Source organism: Anoplophora glabripennis, unplaced genomic scaffold, assembly GCF_000390285.2.
Source record: "Anoplophora glabripennis isolate ALB-LARVAE unplaced genomic scaffold, Agla_2.0 scaffold714, whole genome shotgun sequence".
Taxonomy (NCBI): Eukaryota; Metazoa; Arthropoda; class Insecta; order Coleoptera; family Cerambycidae; genus Anoplophora; species Anoplophora glabripennis.
Window position 1 is genome coordinate 59,581 of NW_019416787.1, and position 23,235 is coordinate 82,815.

Below are 23,235 nucleotides of genomic sequence, written 5' to 3' on the forward strand. Positions count from 1 at the left end.
ATTTATAGAAGGAAGTATTATTTTATATACCTAATCCATTCGTTTTTCAGAAAATAGATTTACTCCAATATACGACTTTGGTTACGTTGCTATGAATTTCGGATGGGTCTACCCAGAGGACAGCGGAGAATATTTATGCCGCGCTACTAACTTATACGGCATGGATGAAACTAGAGCTGTGATTAAAACTGCTGGAAAACCCGGAATAATTTATGAATCTCAATTGCCGAAGGGAATGAAGAGCATTGAGAGAATACGTGAGATGGAAGCCGCTTGGCAAGTGTAAGTATATATTTAATCGCTTCAAAGTATCAAAGTAAATGGTGTTTTTACCTTAGTGTCCCTGAGGAGCCAGTGGAAGAATCTAAACCGAGATCGGCTCCAGCTTTTGTAAGCAAACCGGAACCAGTCATAGTAGAAGAAGGTGAATGGGCCAGATTCTGCTGCCGCGTTACTGGCCACCCACGACCACGTGTTATGTGGCTTATCAACGGACATACCGTAGTAAACGGCTCTCGTTACAAATTAACTTACGATGGAATGTATCACATGGATATCCCAAAAACTCGCCAATATGACACTGGTAAAGTGGAAGTTATTGCACGCAGTTCTGTTGGCGAAGCTGTTGCAGAAACAGAACTGAAAATTGTTCCTAGGCACGACGATTACAGAGGAGTTTTGAAGAACTCGCCGAGACGTAAGTTACTCATATTAATACGACAATACATATAATGACTTACATTTACCGTATACTTTACACATTGCACATTTACCCACAATTAACTACAAGCAAAGCAATCCAGCACAATCACTTATAAAAACTATTCTAACACATATAAGGTTCCTCAAATCCTTAAACCTCTCCTGTTCCGCACCAGTCCGCATCATTCTGCTTCGAAGCATTTATCAACGGATGTTTTTTCATGCTTTCAACTGAAGAAAATAATGAACAGGTATGCCATTGTTACCTTATATTTATTGCATGCTAAATATCCAATCCTATGTGCATTATGTGTATTGTATGTATTTGTTCTTTTTTTTTATTATATTTTCAATAAAATAAGTCACCAAATCTATCCACTAAAGAATGTATTTAATGTCTAGCTTGGTATGACCTCGAGCTGTCTCAATATCAAAAGGAGCGTTCCGAATCTGAACTAGAACGAGTATTTGATGACCGGAATACAACGCTCCGCGAAGACGGACTGCAAGTTACTGGAGTTCACGTTCAGCAAAGGGAATTCAAGGAACCTGAAACGGAATGGCAAAAGACAATAAAAACTAGAAAAGGCGAAGAATACTATTCAAAGATACAAGAACTCGAAAACGAACAAGTATCCAAAGAGATCAGGCTTCGAGAATCGTCTCACCAGTTCACAATCCCTGGTGAAAAAATCGTCAGCAGTTCTTTGACAAGAGGAATGGCGGAGCAATACGAAGAAAACTTGTAAGTCTCTAATACACCTCGGTGCTTCATAATACTGATCATTGTATATTTTTTAGGGAAGAAAAACCATTTGAAGTTGACCTAACTCCTATACCCAAATTACCAAAGGCGGAACCTCCAAAACCGATACCACATAAAGATCAAATCAGACTGAGAAAAACGGATAAAAGCAAAGAATTTATCCAGGAAGAGGTTGAAATTGATTCAAAACGTGGAGCATATCCACCAGAACCTACAGAATCGGGCGTTCACGGAAGAGAAATTTATGTTACTAAACAGAAACAGACTCAGAAGGAACAGATAGGTGATCTGGAAATTACTCGAAACATCACTGCTACAGAGACCACTGACGTCGAACACAAAGCCAAAACTAAAGAACGACTGGTTCAAGGTCAGTTGCTTCCCTCAAATCCACCATTCTTTACTAAGAAAATCCAACCTTGCCGTGCTTTTGAAAACGATTCAGCGAAGTTTGAAGTCGAATTCGATGGTGATCCACTTCCCAAGATTACTTGGTTCAGAGAAGATTTCCCAATTACCAGTTCACCAGATTTAAAAGTATATACATTTAGTACAAAATCTATCTTACAAATCAGACAAGTATTTATGGAAGATTCTGGCGTATTTAGCGTCGTAGCAGAAAACCGAGGAGGCACTGCTAAGTGCAGTGCTAACTTGGTAGTACAGGAACGAAGGAGACAAGGAAGAGCAGGTGTCATACCGCCTAGCTTCACAACCACAATTCAAAGCACTAACACTAATGTCGGTCAGCTAGTTAGATTTGACGCTAAAATTACTGGAACTAAACCAATTGACGTTTACTGGCTTAAGAACGGCAAGAAAATCACCTCAGATATCCGCTACAAGACACTAGAAGAAGATGAACTTTACACACTGCTCATAATTGAAGTAGTACCTGAAGATTCTGGAAAATATGAATGTGTAGCCATCAACAGTGGTGGTGAAGCGCGCTGTGAAGCTGAATGCTCCGTAGTAGCTGCAAAAACGGCTCAGCAACCATCAAAACCAACAACTCCCGGCGCAGAAAAAGCACCAACTGTCCTTGAACCGCTTAAAGAACAATCAGTCAGAGAAGGTCAAGCAGTAGCTTTCAGATGTAAAATTTCAGCCAAACCAACTCCAACAATTAAATGGCAAAAGGCTGATAAAGTGATCAAACCGTCCAGGTACTTCCAGATGACGAAGGAAGGAGACTTTTGTACATTGAGAATATCCGAAGCATTCCCTGAAGATGAAGGTGTTTATAAATGCATTGCCGAAAATCCAGCGGGAACTATTGCAACTCAAGCTAAACTGAAAGTTTTAGCGCCCGAAACACAAGAGGTAGCACCTTCACTAACTCCTATGAGAGACGTCATTGTACCTGAAGGAAGTCCTGGACAGTTCAAAACGACCATTTCCGGAAAGCCCAAGCCGACCATCCAATGGTTGAGAGAAGGATTCCTCATTCCAGAATCGCCCGATTTCCAGGTAAATATTTATAAATAAAACTCCTTAGTATAGCAAAATAGAAAATAATGAAGCCATAAAGTCGTCTTGATGTAAGAAAATAATTAAAAAATACCACAGTTCGGAACAGATTCTAGTTAAAAATTGGCCAATATTTTCCTTCTTGCACTAATACTCAATTTATTTGTGTACATACTGTCATATTCAGTGAATCCGTTTTTATGTAATACAGATTCAAAAAATGTAACTTTTATGAATTCCTAGAGGTCTATATAATAATGTATTATCAACGTAATAAACACTAATAGCACTATTTTTTATTAAGTATATTATAATTTTATTTACTTCATTATATTTTTTATTATAATCTTTATATAAAAGTATAAGATTTTAAGTATATACAGGTTCGGAAAGTCCCCATGGTACATCGGCCGTTACGTGAGAGCGATAAAGTAAGTCATAGAAATCCGTGCGATAGACAAGGATGGTTACATTGAAGACGTTTCATAATCTGAATAGTCAGTCCTACTTCTAACCCGAAACGGGCGGTGATTATTCAGATTATGAAACGTCTTCATTATAGCCATCCTTATCTATCGCACAGATTTCTTTACTTTGTCGCTCTCATGTTAAGGCAGATGGACCATGCGGATTTTCCAGCCCTGTATAAAACTTCTTATGTTTGTAAAAATTATTACGGCTTGTACAACTGATTACCAAAATTATATAAAACAAAATGAATTTCAAATTCAAAAAGTAAACTTTTAATCTCACAGATGAACCTGTCTAACAAATGAACTTAAGAATGCAAGAGTATTAATAATTATTTTTTGGTTCTGCAATATCTTGGATTCACATAGAAAATATGTAGTCTGTACATTAAGCCATATTTCAACAAAATAAAGTAAATCAAAATGTCCTGTAACTGGTATAGGTACTGATATTGTCAATGTTTCCAAAAAACAAAAAAAGAGAAAATAGTAATCTCTAAAACCGGGTTCTTATAATGCGTCTTCCTTAATTTGGCAGCCAAAAGAAATATTCAAATTAACTAAAGCTTCATTCTTACCTAAACGAAAATATAACAGATTGATGATGAAGTATTGACAATGTTATTTCAATACCTTCTGAACTAATTGATGAATTAGGGTCACACAAGGGATTGCGCGAAATTCACTTTTTCATAACAACCTTGATAAAGGCGTGGACTTTTTCATCTCTTGACAAATGCAAGTTGTCATCTTGTAAATACAAGAAAATTATGGTAACAAATTACTGCGTTTAAAATTTTGTTAAACGAAATGATTTTTGAGTAAAAATAGAGAGTACATTTATCATTAGGTAACAATTATTACAAGGATAACTCGTCAAAAAAAGCTGCTACATTCACCTTCAGATACAAATAAATATTTCTAATTAATAAAGATGACAACTTGACATGTTTGTTTTATACTACAGGATCGAAATTCACATCGTCCAAAAGACAAAAAAGTTGTGACATTTTTACTGTCAAGGTGACTCTGAAAAGTGGGTTTCATTCCTTTATAGTTATACAGGGTGATTCACACCTGGTGACCAAAAATGAAACCTCGTATTTTTTAGTGAATTTTAAGGAGAGTATTTCCTATAAAGTTTTTATCTAGAACGCTTCGTTAAAAAGATACAGTGTGTTAAACTGCAAAAAATATATTTAATTTTTTTTAAATAATTTAAAATCTAGTAAGTGAAATAATTTGAAATTGGGCACATGTATTTATATAAACATTGTACAAAATCTGAGGGCTTTTCATAAAATATACATGGTCCAGTGGCGGAGATACAGGGCATCGGTGGCATATGTTTCTAAATAAAATAATACAGCTCTGGTTTATGGTAACAACCATGATATTTTCGGGTTCGTCTTTCAATTTTCTACAAATTACTCTTCTCTTATGGTTTCCGAAAAAAGCCTGATTTTCGAATGAAACTTGAAAAACGAACTGTGCCTAATTTCAAATTACTTCACTTACTAGTTTTTAAATTACCTACTTAAAAAAATTAAAAATATTTTTTGAAGTTTAACACCCTGTATTTTTTTAACGAAGCGTCCTAGATAAAAACTTTATAGGAATGACTACCCTTAGCATTCACCAAAGAATTCGAGGTTTCATTTTTGTTCACTATTTGTGAATCGCCCTTTATAAATATGACCCACCAATGGTCAAAAACCGTGTAGGTACCAAATTTTGCATTGGTACTTGTAAGGAAATCCATGTAACACCCTATGTAAGAGCACGATATGAAATTGTAGGTATAATAAAAATTATTATTTTGACGATAAGTACAAAATTGTGGTTCTCATGTTTTTTTTTTAAATAAAAGGTATATAAAGAAATAAAACACCACAAGTCGTTGAAAATCTGTTTATTACTATTCATAGTTTGCAGAAAATAACTACAAAAAGTTCTTATTTCATTTCCTTTTTGCGGTATAAAAAATGAAGAAACGATTACATTGAACTATTATTTAAATACTTGCGAATTTTTTCGTTTTGGAGAAAAATGAAAATTTAAAAATGCAAATGAAAATGTATAGTGGTAATTAATTCATAGACAAATTTTTCAGTCGTAATTCTACGAGTGATTTTAAGTCAAATAATATTAGCGTGTAAATCAACAGATTTCGAGAACATTTAAAAAAAATCACAATTTCTATAATATCTCTGAAGACGTTTGATATAGAATGACGAAACCTAGACAAATGATTTATTTAATTGAAAATAAAAGTCCACTGAATTCGGATATAAATGCATGTACCATTAGCGAAGGTATAGGGAATTATTTTTACTAAAAACCGCAGGAATTCGACGCCACAGAATATTTAAAAAATTTTCTCACTAATTCTAACCCCTTCTGATGTTTCAAAAAAAAATTATCTTTCATTTTAATCGAAAGACGTATCATTTTCGATTTACTACTTTCAAACAGTTCATTAAACCTATAGAACTACTCAGTTCGCAAAAATTTCTTTTTCGAAATGTTCGATTTTAAATATAACGTAATCATGAAAAGAGTAAGAAAATAATTAACGCAATTTCCCGCTATTAATTTTTATCAGATGTATCGCCATTAGATAGCATTAAAATAATGGTAAAAAATATTTTTTTTGGAAAACGTAAGTATAGTTCTAAAGTCATTTTACATTTGTGGAAGAAAAGTTGATGAAAATTAAAATAGTAATAAATAAAAATGGTTTATCTCTCGAATAAGATGATTTTTTTTTGGATAGATTTCTGGGGTTTTCAATGAGGGCGATTTCCGATATCTCCGCCAGTGGTACACGTATTTTTATCCGAATATATGTTAGAAAATATTATTTTTTTTAATTTGAACACCCTGTAGTTTGAAAATTATTCATTTGTTATATATTTATATAACCTTTTTGGTTTAATATCTATAAAGCATCGCCTATTAAAGTTTGGCAACCTATTTAGTTAACACCCTGTATTGTGCCCAGAAAGCATGGCACACTGCGTATTTTGGAAGTTTACTTGTCAGCAGCAACTTCAAATTGTTTAAATGGCAAAGAAAGCTCGAAAGATACATCAACTGAATGAGTTTAACATTGTCAAATCAATTGAACAAAAAAATTTAATTATAAAATTAGTTACAAGTAATTTTTTTTATTTATGCGACTTTCAATTAATTTTAGGTTTCCCCTGTATTTTTTTAATACTTTAGTACACATTTACCAAGAATACAACTTACGCAAATCTTGATTCTAAGTAAATTCTACAAGAAGTTGCTGGGATTGAGGTCTTTAAAACTATAATAATATAATTTCAATATTTTTAAACAATTATAATATATAATATAATATCTCTACTCCTCATTCTAACTACAAGAATTAACCCAGAAGTCGGAGACTTGTGCGGGAGAGGAGGCGGCATATTATTATTACGCAGGCCGAATTGAGTAGAGAGTCTCATCAAATGCATTAAAATAATACTATACCAAATAATAAATTTACAACAAACTTATTTAATGTTTAAAGAAAATTTGGGAAAATTCTCTACACATGGTGATTCAGGTTTATTCTGGATAACTTAAAGAATCGATAGAACAGGTTAAAATAATGTTCATTGATGTTATAAACTTATTTCCTAAATCGCACCGTTTCGTTGAAATAGAATTTTTTTCCCGTCTTTCCCTCGTAACTTTTGAACCACTCATCCGATTGAAGTGAAATTCGGAACAAAAACACTCCTTATGATTTTACATAAGCTTCATAAGTTTGAACCACCTACCCCTTTTAAAAGTGTGTTTTGTGTGCTACCCCATCTTACATTAATTTAGAAAAAAATTAATTAATTTCAATAAAACAGCTGCACACCGCTTGTGCTTCACGAGTTTTTTATTTTCGATATTTGGCCTCGTTTCTGAGATATTCAATGAAATTCGTGACAGTGTAGCGGCCCAGCCGCGTTCATTTTATTTAACGTTATAGCAACCCATGAAAAACAAAAATCATAGTGATTTGTAAAAGCACTATGATTTTTGTTCAAGTTCAAAAGTTATGAGGGAAAACGGGTAAAAATCCTACTTCAACGCCCTCTATCTCCAAAACGGTGCGATTTAGGAATAAGCTTATATCACAAATGAACATTATTTTAACCTGTTCTATCGATTCCTGAAATTATGCAACCTGAATCACCCTGTATAAAAGTGCTAGTGTGGCCTACAAAAATTGTATATATGCATTTTTGTGTACCTACACTAAAATCCTTCGATCACTGTGTGCAAATTAAGAAAAATTAAATACAATAAGAGAGTGAAAACAGTTTGGTCCAACCGCACCAGTAAAAAATGACAAAAGACAAAAATTAACATAGAAATCAAAACATTTTATCTAAAAATTAAGTAGATTTTTATCTCAAATAGGAAACACAATTTTTTTCTATTTATATAAAGAGTGTCCCCTGTTAGACAAAATAACTCTCGTAAGAATAAAAAAAGATACGCTTGAAATAAGGTTTTCTATATTTAATTCCAGTAAATATTTAATATTTCACCCTTAATAACTTTTTTGACTCTTACAATCAATCGTCTTTTGTCCTGTTTGAAATAAAAAAAATAACTTTCACTAAAAAAATCTTATTTGCAAATGCACAACAAAAAATAACTTTTTTCTCATGTTTAGAATATCTGCGGAAAGCTATGTTTAGTTTGTTCGTTTTATAACAGTCGGAAATATTTCGTAATATATTTTCTACATGTTGCTGAATATGTGAGTATATTGTAAATGTGGATAATGTCCGTCAACAGGACAGCATAATTAACTAGAATAAACACTGCCTCAGATATTAAAAATTACGGCTACCTTAGGAATCTCAAAAATTCGTCTAAGTACCTATAACATTTTATACGTTAAAGACGGCTTTACACATTATTATTGAAATATGGCTTCTAAATCGCCTAGGACTGTATATTTATCCAATACGCATCGATTTGTAAACACTTTCATTCTATTTCAGATGATCCAAGAAGGCAACAATGCCATTTTGTTAATATCAACCACGTACGAAGAAGATTCTGGAACATTCAGCTGCAGAGCAACTTCATCCGCTGGCCAAGTAGAACAATCAGCGAAATTGATCGTTAAAAGTAAGAAATAAACCCACTCCCATATCTCACATTTTGTAAAATAATTGACATACATAAAAGAGGTGACGGTTTAACTGAAGCCTCGTTAATTTATTGATTTAGAAATTAGTTTATAGCTTTAATTGTTGCCCTGCAATTTTTATATGTCTCATTTTAACATTAAGTCACTGGATTTTTGGAGTATAAATTTTGCAGCCTTCTTTCATTAGATTACTTACTGGTGGTGGATTTAAAATCTTATTTGTTCAACTTCCAAGTGATATTTTTAGGATTGAATACAGCTTTGGCACTAATTTGCTGAACGCTGGGCTTAGTTTATAAATTATAATTGTCATAGAACTGTATAATTCATGCTTTAATTTATTTAATAAACTGCTATTGTTAAGAACACCTGCGTTTCAAGTACATCTTCACGAACCTGTTCATTAAAAGCGCCACTTTCGGCCAAAGTATTTCTATTTAAAAAAAAATAAATTTGAGGCGCCTTGAAAACAATTAACACGGTTAAAAATACCTGACAAGCAAAAGGTGATTAAGTGCAGAGCCCAAGATACATTCGCACCTGCTGCGAAGCAACAAATTCTAAATAGAAGTGTATTTCATGCTAAAATCATTAGCAGCCGCATACATCTCTGTGTTCTAATTTCAAACAAAACAAAAACTCATTTAACTAAAACTGTGGAGTCGTGCGCAATATGACACATGCTGAACTATTTTAAACTTTACGTGTGTGTATAACATTACGATTCTAAATTAGGAGACCTCATAGTGAAATCTGCACCTTGCCAGATGTCTGTATCACGCGTATTCTTCTCTAAAAACTTTATTTGTAATACATCACGGTGCGGTCCACTGGCGCTAATAAAAATACGTAATAAAATAAATTTATTACTAAAATCCATTACAGTTTTCAGTTCTACACGTTAAAATTATATTTTTGCCAATATTTCGGTAAATAAACATCGTTAGTCACTGTGATTATCTGCTTCTGTCTGTCGTATCCCCTTCGACTAAAATAAAATGATTTTTTTTCTCACCAAAAGGCGAATGACTCATGCCTGAGAAATCGTTGGAAAAAATCCAACACCTTCTCACCTGAGACATCGGTAAAAATGGACATAATTTATTTTAGAACAAACATACTTAACATTTTCATTTATTATTTACACACGTTATCTCATACAAAATTAAGTCTTAAAGCTACTTTAATAAATAGAAACCCGAACAGCGTTTTCTCGCACAAGTAGGTTAATTACTTAGCACTATAATTAACAATTATTGTAAATTAAATCAATTACAGAAAAGTTACAAAGACAATTATACAATATGCTTGGAATTTGAACAAAATTTTAAGATAAGGGGAAGTTCTATTCTGTTTGTGTAAAGCCACATAAAATTATACTTTAATTTCTGTGCTCGTTTGAGCGATTTAACCATAATTTTATGTGGCTTAGGTAACTGAGCGCACTTTTTCACACAACGCGAACTCTCTGCATTATGCACTGGGTTCGAAAACATGAAAACACAGACACCGTCCTCGGGCGCGCACAGCTCGTGTCACGATTCACTAACCCACTTACTAGAGCAACTACTCGGGACCCAGTGGGATCCGTTTTTCTGAAGAATGCCGGAACGTACGTTCACATGCACGGCCCACAAGGTGGGGATGTGCGTGCACATGAAAAAAAATGTAGACGCACAGCGTGTGTTCACCTCAAATTATGTATGTGATTCACGCGTTGAAAATATCTCGCTGATGAATACCGAAAATAGCGTTTCTGACCAACGCTATTACCAGTCTTCTAAAATAGATTCGGTTATGATTAACCTGTTGTTTGACTCAGTAGGGGACCCTGATAGATGAGACTGTTTACAAATTTGTTTTGCACCTTCTCGTGGGACTCATTTAGTTTCGAAATAGTAAATTATCGAATGGATATTCAACACAGCACTTTTGCTTTACGTTTAATAAACTCTGCAAAACAATTAATGGAGCACAAAAAATTTACAAATATTTTTAGTGATTTTTGAAATGATGTAACTTGTGAATAATGGTCGTATCTAGAAAATAAAGAAAGCATCTTGAAGCTTGAAAATTCTAATTTTAAAATCTTGAGGTGAAAAAATTTCATCACTCTTGACGCAACCAAAAGAAATAACACAAGGCAAACATTTTACAAATTTTTTCGTCAAAACTGCCCATCGGTTCAGAAAATTGTTTTCTGGCTTAATCATTGCCAAGGTCGTTTAGCATGATTTCTCAGCATCAATTTGTTTTTTTTATTTTCTTTATTGCGATTTTTTCTCATTAGATATCGGCTAATGAGTGAAAAGTCACATTTTCTTTATCATCGATATCTCATGAACTAGTGATCGTACAGCGAACGGAATGTGCGTTTTGGAAACTTCAATCAATCCTCTTCAAGGGCCTTTTAGCAGGTTAAAGAAAAAAAATATTTTTATACTCAATATTAATCTGAAAAACTGCAAAAAATTACTTTTTCTGCTGTTTTGGGAAATCAACGACTACTTTGCAAACATTGCGAAAAGTACAAATGTTTGTAGTTTTTTTTTAACTCAGTACATGCCTAGGAGGCTTGTAAATTTTGAAGTCGATCGGTGGAACTGTTGCCCTTTCCCGAGTCGTCAAAGTTTTATAAAAAAAATAAATGATCAGGTTTATTGCTTCTTAAACATCAATTAATGATTAAGATGAAAAAAAATGTTGGGTTAGTTTTCTCACGTTTTCGCGTTAAATACTTATCAAACATCGAAATAGAAAAAAATCTAAATTTTGAAAAAAAATCCAATTTTTCAAATTTGTTTTCCTTATTTTTTTCACAATTTCACATTAAATACTTATCAAATGAAAAGAAAATTTGTTAATAAAATTTAAGATAATTTTTTTAATGAAAAAAAATTTGTTGTTACAGCATCTCAAAAATCAATAAAAAAATTTGGAATTTTTTTTGCTGAGCGAATTTAAATAAACTTTTTTTTAGTCCTTATATCTCACAACTACCTATATTACAAAACTATCGGTTTCGTACCTACTACTATAATAGAGTTTTGAGATATCAAATCTTTTCGTAACATTTCAAAAAGACTTTTTCTCATTTGAGTTGGCCCATTCCAATATACAGTGCGTTTTACTTTAGCACTATCTACTACAGTGACCACTCGCGAATTTTAAAATGTTCGTATTCCAATTTTGATGCACAGAACCCATACCGTTTTTTTAGGGGATAATTTCTACGCCCACTTAGAAAACTTTAGTAATGAAAAAATTTCGAAAGGAATTTGCCAAATAAAAAAATTAAAATAGGGGTGGCCGACCTCGAGATCTCGAAAAGGGTTACAAATATATTTGCAATATATTTTTTTTATAATCAACTGATAGTTACAAACAGGTGTTTTCTTGTTGAAGCAAAATTTATATTTCTAAAATTTGTAAGATAGAATATTATTATTGAATTAAAATTTAAATAGATATCACTACGAAGAAACAGTAGTGACCCGCCCCTGTTATTTTTTTTTTATTTATCAACACATTTCAACAAATCTTTTCTTGTTGGATAGGTCTCTTGAAGGCGCATCAAAAATATTCCAATAATTCCATTCGACGGACAACTACAAACTTTTTTATAACGCAAAAATTAGATAACCATTATTCTGGGTCTTTTTAAGGACAAAATTAAGCGGATTCTTACTCAAGGTGGTCTGAAACATGAATGTACTCATCCTTGTAGTGTCAGTATAACGTACAGGGTGTCCACTTAATACGGATTCATCCGTATCTCTGCTAATATCAGTAACACAAAAAAGTATTTCAAACACGATGTAGAATATAATGTCAAATAAAAGCATAACGTCTTAATTATGGTCGGAAATCCGGAACAGCATAAATATGTTCAGAATTGTCAAAATTCTCTATGCATTCGCATAATTCTTCTACTGTATTCACTTCAGTGGTATACATCAAACTTTTCGTTCACATAAATTATAACCTGATGAACTTGAAGTTCATGACGGTATTGGTAAATTGTATGGCTTTCTTTCTTCTTAATAGTTTTACGAATTCAAAAATTCTATGGTAGAAAAACATCTTATGACTGTTAGCGTCTGCATTATCCAAGAGGTTGCCGACCCCTAATGTATATCGTTCCTCATTCTTGCACGGTCCAAAGGGTCTGGCGGAGCATTAACATTTCTACAAATTTGCATTTTTCTTAAATAGGGCATTCTAGGAAACCGCGGAAACAAAGAAAAGTTGGAAATTAAAGAAAAATTTTATCAAATCTTGACATGTGTAAATTCTCAAAAATTCAAATCAACTCTAAACTTCGGGAAAGACAATTATCCATAAAAATAAGTAAATCTCTAAATTAGGCACATTTTTACTAATTCTATTTCATATTTATTTTCCAGTTGGGTACTGAATTAATTTTAATAAATTATTATTAAATATTTCTATCCAAATCTACTTACTTTCGTGTAGTTGCTTTCTAAACTACCAGATACTAAACAGAAAATAGTTTATCAGTTTATTTTATAGTCCTTATTTTACTATTACAAGCTACTAGTTTCGAGGTCCATTTTACAATCTCACTATCTTCAGAGAATCAAAGCAAGAAGGTTCAATTTGGATTCCAAAAGTTGTAACAACAATAAATAGAAGATTGTAAAAAAAATAAATTAACAACGAACATGATGAAATTTCTTCTCGATTTTCTCCTAACCTGTCAGTTTTTCTTGAGTATAAAAAACTATCCTAGAAACTATATCGTTCTCGCAAAAATAGGAAAAGCTCGATAAAATTTGTGGTGGTATTACGCAAATTATTATAAAACCAATTTTGGAAACAATGAAACAATAAATTGTAAGAATTATAAGAGTCTCTATAGAACTGAACTATTTATTTATTTATCCACGACTATTGTATAATGTACCCATTATACGTCTGTTTGCTCGACCTTAATAATACCCATTAATCACGGCAGTGATTAATGAGTCATTAATCACTACTGTCAGATGCTTCCTTAATTTAGCTATAATATTATATTGTTCTGCTACAAACAATCCGTTTTTAAAATTTTATCGTGTAAACCACTAAATATTTTCAATTCAGTGCTGTACATATAAAAAAAAAATAAAAAAGTGAATTTTCCTAGACCGGACTCGAACCCGGGACCCGCGGTTGGAAGGGAAAGAGCATCTACACTGAGCCATCAGCGACTTCATTTGTGCGAGTCGTATATCTGTTTCTTAACATACCATGTTTTTCGAAACATTTCAAAAAAAACTTCAACAAAAATATTTAGTAGTCGTGGATAAAGTATAGTATTCTACTCCCGTATAATGGGTATTATTCACTCGGTGATTTAGGCCACTCGCCTGCGGCTCGTGGCCGTAAACTTCACCTCGTGAATAATACCCATCATTATACGCTCGTTGAATATTATACTATTATTTTATTAAGATAATAATATGAAAATAATAGAAAACATTAAAATAATTTACAAACCTTATCGTTTTTTTAAACTATCATTATCCATTCCCATTTAGTACACAATCTTACAACGAAAGTTTCCTTGAAACTGTATTTAAACTGAAGGACAAATATGACAAAAGCTATTTTAAGTCATATTAAACCGACTATTGTAATATAATAATAAAAATAATAACTGAATTCTGAACATAAATTTTCCATAAGCTTTTTCTTAAGCAGAATATTTCGACACTTATTCTGTTATGAATGCCTGTATAGAAAAGTATTACAATTTCAGAACGTCCTGGGACATTCCGAAAAACTTCAGCTGTAGATATAACAAGTAAAGATGAAAAACAGACACACACAAAAACCCAGTTTGGTCCTGGACCAGGTGGGGTGGGCAAAACCACTTTAAAAGCTACACCTGGATCAAAAGGTGGGCAACCCTTAGAAGAGAATGAATTACCCGTAGGTGATGAATCACTACCGTGGCGAAAAATAGATAAAACTAAGGTTCCCTTTGCTGTACAGAAACCTTTAGATCGAGTACCAGAAGCTGCACAGGCTCAACCGTGGACAAAAGAACAAATAAAATTAAAAGAAACGCATCGCGGTGGAAAAGACATTACTAAAGAAACTCTGGAGGTTGAATCAAAATCAAAAGATCAAATGACAAAATTGATACATACTGAAGATAAAACTCTCTTACAAATTGATGAAAGAGAATTGGTGGATCAAACAAAAACATCTCAAGTGAAAGATTGGCGTAAGTCAAGAGGACCTCAAGTGGGTGTTCAAAAATATTCAGACACAGAAGAAACATCGATCTTAACAGTAGATGAAAAAGAAAAGGTAAAAACAAAGACTGATGATTTAAAACCAAAAGACTGGCGTGTTAGAAAACAATCAAAAGATGAGACTGAAGACATAAGTTTACTTAAAGTATCAGAAAGAGAAGAAACGTCTCAAGTAAGAAGGAAGCCTGAACAGCAAAATATTCCCGTCGAAGCAGTACCATGGAACCAACAGGAAATAATCCTTAAGAAAACACCTAGAGAACAAAAGGAAATACCCAAAGAAAAACTAGAAGAGGTACCTCTCAAACCGACAGTTCCTGAAAAGGCAGTGGTATCCAAACAAGAAGAAAAACAGTTTAAAGATGTAACTGCAAGGGATGAAAAGCGTGAAAAAATTACGTCACTACGAGAAATTGAGGATAAACATATTATTGATGCTACAGAAGATGTTAGTGAAAGTGTCCTAGAAACGAAGATGTGGCCTAGAGGAAGGAAACCGGAAGAGCAGAAGACTGAAATATCGACAGACACTCCAAAACAAAAAGTAATTCCCGCAGAAAAACAGGAAGAACCCATCCCATGGAACAAACAACAAATTACCCTTAAACAAACTCATAAGGCAAGACAAGACGTGGTGGAACAATTGAAACCAGAGGAAATTGAAACTCTGCCAGAGAAACAACCGCTGAAACATGTAAAAGACGAGAAAATTATTGATGTACATGAGAAAGTAACACAGGTTTATGATGAGAAGTCTACAGTAGAAGATAAAAAGGAAATCAAGTTGGAAACAAAATCGTGGAAGAGAGGGAAAATTCCAAAAGAAGAATCTGAAACAGTCCAAACCTCTACCGAAGAAGTTACAGAAAAGACAAAAGAAGAAGTGAAACCTATTCTACCCAAACAAAAAATTACTCCACTCGAAAAACAAGAAGAACCCGTTCCATGGAACAAGCAACAAATTACTCTTAAGAAAACACAAAAAGAGAAAAAGGAAGATAAAATTGTAACAGAAGAAATTCAGTTGAAAGCAGTTCAACAACAGGATAGAATAACTAAAACAGAAGCTGCAACTGAAGTAGAGGTAAGAGAAGCAGGACCACAACCTTTACGACACTTAGAAGATAAGTCAACAATAGACATTAAGGAAACCGAACAAAGCACATTAAAAGATGTGAAACAAGAAACATTAGAGACAAAAGCTTGGATAAGAGGAAAAATTCCTGCTGATGATAACGTTCCCAAAGAAGAACAACCAGCAGAAATCGGAGAAGAGCAACCTAAAACAGATAAACCAAAACATGTAATTTTACCTGAAGAAAAGAAAGAGGAACCAATTCCATGGAACAAACAGAAAATAACTCTTAAAAAGACAGAAAAAGAGAAAATACAAGAGGTTAAAGAGAAAATTGACGAGGTTGAATTAAAACCTGCAAAACCAGAAGACAAGGACAAGGTAATAGAAACTGGTATTAAACCCGTACAAGATTTAGAAGATAAATCCTTAATAAAAATTAAAGAAACTGATAAGGTGGAAATAAGAGAAATTGGAAAAGAAGACAAGTCACAGGATACTAAATTAGAAGCAAAACAATGGAGACGCGGAAAACTGCCTGTAGATGAGAAAAAAGATAAAGATGAAAAGCCGGAATTAGTAGAGGCGATGCCAAAAGAAATAGAGGAGGAGGAACTGAAGCCTCAAAAACCGAAACAAAAAATTGTTCCTGTAGAAGAGAAGGAGGAATCCGTTCCATGGAACAAACAAAATATTACTCTTAAAAAGACAATAAAAGAGAAAACGGCAGAAGTTAAAGAAAAAACTGAGGAAGTTCAGTTAAAACCTGTGAAACCAGATGATAAAGAAATTCAAAAGAAAGATACTACAGAAACCATAATTGAAGAAATAGAAACTAAACTTCTAGTACATGTGGAAGATAAATCTATAATCGATCTCAAGAAAACTGAACAAACCGAAAAAACAGACCTTAGAGGAGACAAAACGTCTCAAGTTACTGAAGAAAAATCTGTAATAAGAGACTCAGTGTTGGAAACCAAGTTAGAAACAAAATCCTGGAAAAGAGGGAAGGCATCCGTAGATGCGAAAACTACTGAGGAATTAAAACCAGAATTAATAGAGGAAATTCCAAAAGAAATAAAACAAGAGGAAATTAAACCACAACATAAAATTGCTCCTCTAGAAAAGAAGGAGGAACCCGTTCCATGGAACAAACAAAATATTACTCTTAAAAAGAGAGTAAAAGAGGAAATGGCAGAAGTTAGAGAAAAAATTGAAGAAGTTCAACTAAAACCTGTAAAGCCAGATGATAAAGTAACTCAAAAGAAAGAGGTAACAGAAACTGGACTTGAAGAAACAGGAGTTAAACCACTACAACATTTAGAAGATAAATCCATAATCGATCTCAAAGAAATCGAACAAAAGGAAATAACAAACCTTAGGAGAGACGAAACGTCGCAAGTTGCTGAAGAAAAATCTGTTATAAAAGATTCACTGTTGGAAACTAAACCAGAAACAAAATCGTGGAAAAGAGGAAAAGTATCCGTAGATGAGAAAATTACTGAGGAAGTAAAGCCAGAATTAGTAGAGGAAATTCCAAAAGAAATAAAAGAAGAGGAAATTAAACCACAAAAACCAAAACAGCAAATAATTCCGTTAGAAAAGAAAGAAGAGCCAGTCCCATGGAACCAGCAGAAAATCACTCTTAAAAAGACTGAAAAGGTTAAAAAAGAAGAAGTCAAAGAAATCATTGACGAGGTTCAACTAAAACCCATAAAGCCAGAAGATAAAATAACTAAACCAGATGCTACAAAAGAAATTAAACCTGAAGAATTAACCAAACCGTTAGAGCACGTTGCGGGAGATGAATCTTTAACGGATGAAACCAAGCAAGAAATAAAATTAGAAGTTAAATCCTGGCGAAGGGGTAAGCCAAAAGATGATGAAGATAAAATATCCGAGATATTAGAAACTGCACCCTCTGAAATACCAGAAAAGGAAACGCAGGAAGAAATTAAACCGCAACTTCCGGTACCAAAGGCACCTGAGTCAGAGAAAATAGAAGAAACAATTCCATGGAATAAGCAACAAATTACTCTCAAAAAATCGCAAAGAGAAAATAAAGAAGTTAAGGAAAACGTAGAAGAAATTCACTTAAAACCAACAAAGCCTCAAGAAAGTATAATTAAAACTGAAGAGACAGAAACCATTGAAATACAAACTGATAAATCAAAAGTGCTTAAAGAAAAAACTGATGTTACTGAAAAGTTACACATAAAAGATCATAAAACACAAAAACCCATCGATGAAACAGAAACGCCTGTACAATTCACTGATGATTCTTCAACAGAAATCAATCAAGAGGAAAAATTAGACACACGATCTTGGAGGAGAGGTAAGCATTTGAAAAAGGAAGATGTTAAAAAAGAAAAACAAGATGTAGTTGAAGTGGCTCCAAGTGTAGATGAATCTCGTGTAGAGGATAAAACGCAAGAAACACTAAAAACAAAATCTTGGAAAAAAGGTAAGGTGCCTGAAGTTGAGAAACCAGAAGAAGAAAAACCTCAAGAGGTAGATAAAACGGAAGAAACAAAGATACAGGAAAAACCAGAGGACATTCCATGGAATAAACAACCTATTGTACTTAAGAAAACACAAAAAACAAAAAAGGAAGAAGTTAAAAGAGAGATCGAAGAAGTTACATTGAAACCTCTTACAACACAATCTGAAACAATCATAACCGAGGAAACAAAGGAATTAGATAAAATTGAAACAGATACTCAAGCACCACTGAAGATCACAGAAGACAAAACTGTAATGGATATAAAAGAACAAGAACTCGAAGAACGTGACATTAAAAAACAACCTGACTTAAAACCAGAAACCAAATCCTGGAGAAGAGGAAAACAGCCCAAGATAGAAGAACAAAAACAAGAAAAACCTGAAGTAATAGAAGATATCACACCTGTAAAACCAGAGGAGACTCCTGTGTCCGAGGAACATGAAATTAAAAAACAGCCTGACTTAAAACCAGAAACAAAATCCTGGAGAAGAGGTAAGGTCTCTGAAGTTGAGAAACCTGAAGAAGAAAAACCGGAAGTTCCAGAGGCAATACTACCTATAGATAAACCTCAAGAAGTAGATAAAAAGGAAACTACTGATTTACAAAAATCTAAAATTTCTCCACGGGAAAAACCAGAGGAGGACATTCCATGGAATAAACAACCTATTGCACTTAAGAAAACACAAAAAAGCAAAAAAGAAGAAGTTAAAAAAGAGATGGAAGAAGTTACGTTGAAACCTCTAACAACACAAGCTGAAACAATCATACCTCAGGAAATGAAGGACTTGGATAAAATTGAAACGGATATACAAGCACCTCTCACAATCACAGCAGAAAAAATTGTTATGGATATAAAAGAACAAGAACTCAAAGAACGTAATATTAAAAAACAACCTGACTTAAAACCAGAAACCAAATCCTGGAGAAGAGGAAAACAGCCCAAGATAGAAGAACAAAAAGAAGAAAAACCTGAAGTAATAGAAGATATCACACCAGTAAAACCAGAGGACACTCCTGCGTCCGAGGAACAGTTACCAGAAGAAACGCTCACTCAAGAAAAACCAGAAATTAAGGAATGGAGAAAGAAGAAACCAGAACTAAAACCTTCTGATACAGAACATATTAAAACAACTGAACAGGTTTCTCCTTGGACAGAAGAAACAGTAACTTTAAAACCAACTACTAAAACTAAACCAAGTTTAGAAAAAGAAGTTGAGAGCGTTACTCTTAAACCTTTAAAGAAGAAAGGAGAAGTTATAGAAACTCATTCCGACATATCCTCTGAAGACGAAAAACCACTAGATATTGACGAATCTAAGAAAAAGTTGAAGAAGAAAAAGAAGCGTACTCGTCCTCAAATTCCTCAAAGCGAACAAACAGAATTTGAACAACCTAAAGATGTAGAGATATCAGAAGAAGTACCAAGCAAATTAGATGAAGTTCCAGAAGCAGTTATTGTAGAGACAATAACAGAAGTAGAAGATACAGTTGTCCTTAAAGTAGCTGAAGAAGATAAAAAACCAAAATCTATAAAGAGAATAGAAGAACCCGATGTAACATTAGAAACTATAAAACTAAAACCTGTTCCAAAAGCCACCAAAGTGGAAGAAGAGGAAGAACTGGAAAAGATTTCATTGAAACCCGTACCGCAAAAAGAAATTATCGAAGTTGCGGAGACCAAAGAAAAGAAGAGAAGAGGAAAGAAACAAAAACCAGAAGAATTACCTGAAATTGAAGATTCAGATAAATATGTCCCTGAGATCGCAGAAAAAATAGAAATTGAAGCAAAACCAAAAGAGGAAGAGGAAAAACCATCTGTTCCATGGCGACGAGAAATAAAGACAAAAGAAGAAAAACCAGTAGAAGAAAAAACACCACTTAAAATTGGAAAAGGTAAATTACCAGAGGACCAGAAAGTTGAGGAGGAAGTTAAGCTGAAACCAGTTAAGAAAGAGAAAAAGCCTGAACAGGATATACCAGAACTATCAAAACATATGAAATTGCCTGAAGCCGATGTCGAGCTGAAAGAATACGAAAAACAAAAAATTAAACCATCTGACGTTAAGAAAGATGACATCGTCGAAGTTGAAAAAATGGACAAAACAACCATACCAGAAGAAAAGCTTGAACCTGAGGAAATTACTCCTGAGGCGCCAGTACCTTGGCGGCGAACACCTAAAAAGAAGGAGGATGAAGTACCCGAAATTAAAGAATGGCCTAAAGGCAAAAGGAAACCTGCACCTGAAGAAGAAAAGGAACAAATTCAACTCAAACCAATATCTAAAGAAAAACCGGAAAAGCCTATATTTAAACCAGAAATTGAAGACACAAAACAAGATTTTGCAAGAGAAATACCGGTTGACGATTATGAAGATAAAATTGGTATAACACCTCTGAAATCAGTTGAAAAGCCAGATGATGATGATGAAAAGAAGCGTACGCCTAAAAAAGCTAAACAAACCGAACAGCCAGAAATTAGAGGATGGAGAAGAGGTAAAGCTAAAGAAGAAAAACCTTTAGATGCAGAAGAAACGCCAATAATTGCGGAAGAGAAGCCAGAATTAAAACCCACTAAAATCGAGGATATAGAAGAAGAACTCCAAGTCCCAGAAATAGAAAAATCTGAAACAGAAATTAAACTAGCTAAAAAGAAAAAGAAACAAGAAATACAAAAGAAAGTTGAAAAACCATCTGAAGAAGAAGAAGTTCAATTCCAAAAAGAATTAGACGTACAAATTTCCTCCAAAAAAGTTAAAACTGAACAAAGAAAAATTGTATCATTTGATGATAGTCAACCTATTCCAGAATTAGAAATTATTTCACAGAAACGAACTACTGAAGTATTAGATAAAGTACCAGACGAAAACCTTACAGAAGATGTAGAAGTTCAAGAAAAAACTGTGGTACAAAAATCAGTAGTACATAAAACTATTGGTAAAAGAGCAAAGACAAAAACCATTGCTCCAAGATTTATACAGAGGGTTGAGCCTGTAGTTGCAGAAAAGGGAAAACCTGCAATCCTTACGTGCACGGTGGAAGGTACACCTTTCCCAGATATCACCTGGTATAAAAATGAAGCAGTATTTCGTGCAAATGAACGTGTTTTCGTTAATATCGTTGAAAATACTGTCACATTAGAATTTTCCAAAGTTGAACCACAAGATGTTGCAGTTTATTCATGCAAAGCAACCAATCCGGCTGGTGTAGCTACATCAACAGCTAATCTTGTCATTTTAGGTAGCTATTTATTGGGTGTTTACTTGTCGTTTTTTCTTTTTCTTTGAAAACGCAGATATTTAAGCTTGTCCTTACATTTATAATAAACAAAATAACATAATAAAGGTGCTTCGCAATTTGTATTTATTGTATTTTAAATAAAAAATAAAAGCTTTTTGTGATTGTAATTAATAAAACTGATATAACTCTACGGCACTGTGCTACAATTGTAATTTTACCAATATTTCAATTATTAATAATATTTTTCAGAAAAAGAAGAATCTGGTATTGCCCCACACTTTACACAACCTCTAAAACCCCAAATCATAGAAGAAACGTCAAATGCTATATTGAGATGCACAGTTACTGGCCAACCAACACCTAAAGTTAAATGGTTTAAGGCAAAAGAAGAGATTATACCTAGTACCACCAAGAAGCTGAGCTACAATCCCGAAACAGGAGTAGCCCAACTAGAAATACTAGAACCAACTCCAGTAGATGAAACTATTTACACCGTAAAAGCCACTAACAAATTTGGTCAGGCTGAGTGTCGAGCAAATCTTGTTATATCAAAATCTGTAACTGTTACTCAACCGGTGGTAATGTATGCTCCTAAAATATCAAAACCTCTCAAACCAATAGCTGTTAAAGCAACCGAGGACATTGTACTTGAAGCCGACTTTGAAGGAACACCGAAACCAACAGTCACATGGTTGAAAAATGGCCAACCTATTAAACCTAGTAACGATTATGACATAAAAGTAGAAGAAAGCAAAACAATTTTGAAAATCAAGAAAAGAGCCACTAAAAAGCAAAAAGAAGGTAAATATGAAGTACGCGTTGTTAACCCTAAAGGAGAAGCCCGTTCGTCGAGTACAGTTGTCATAACTGAAGACACCACTGAAGCACAACCTCCTCAATTTATAGAACCATTGAAACCACATGTCGCAACCATTGGAGAAGTTGTGATTTTGGAATCTGTGGTAGAAGCTATCCCAGCTGCCACTTTTGAGTGGTTCCACGAATCCACCCCAATTGTTTCTTCTCCTGAGCGCAGAATCGTCACAGAAAATAATAAATCCACTTTATTAATTACCGAAATAAAACCTGAATTTGCCGGTTTAATAACCTGTAGAGCAGAAAATGCCGTCGGTTCGGTAACATGTACTGCATCGTTAAATGTTATCGAAGAAACTGAATGGGAAGATACTAAGGAATTGGAATATCCCAGATTTGTTAAACCGATGTATCCCGTTCGTGTAATGGATGGAGAAAAGGTCACATTCAGTTGTGTTGTAACTGGAAAACCAATACCAAAAGTTGAATGGTATCACAACGACTCCCTTGTCAAAGAAGCGAAGGACGTAATCATTTCCCAGGACACCCAAGGCGTTTGTACATTAACAATTTCAGAGGTATTTCCTGAAAATGCTGGGGAATATGTGTGCAGAGCTGTAAACAAAATCGGGGAAGCTATTTGCAAGTCACCCCTCATAGTTGAAGCTTATGAATATAACCCTGATTCAGAATTAAGTCACTTCACAGGTTCCGAAGAAGATCTTTTAGCTGAAAAGGTAGCAATTAAGAAATTAAT

General features: G+C 33.7%; 1 protein-coding gene across 3 annotated transcripts in view; it reads left to right on the top strand.

Moving 5' to 3' along the window:
* LOC108914137 (titin) overlaps positions 1-23,235 on the top strand; it is a 98,610-nt gene that overhangs the window by 19,225 nt on the left and 56,150 nt on the right. For 2 of the 3 annotated variants that reach the window (XM_023455452.1, XM_023455450.1), the window contains exons 11-17: positions 51-282; positions 339-697; positions 1,105-1,447; positions 1,504-2,938; positions 8,430-8,559; positions 14,346-21,662; positions 21,912-23,215. In XM_023455452.1, the coding sequence (XP_023311220.1) occupies positions 51-282; positions 339-697; positions 1,105-1,447; positions 1,504-2,938; positions 8,430-8,559; positions 14,346-21,662; positions 21,912-23,215 (11,120 nt within the window). The remainder of the gene's footprint in view (positions 1-50; positions 283-338; positions 698-1,104; positions 1,448-1,503; positions 2,939-8,429; positions 8,560-14,345; positions 21,663-21,911; positions 23,216-23,235) is intronic. The other variant, XM_023455451.1, reaches the window with a different exon arrangement.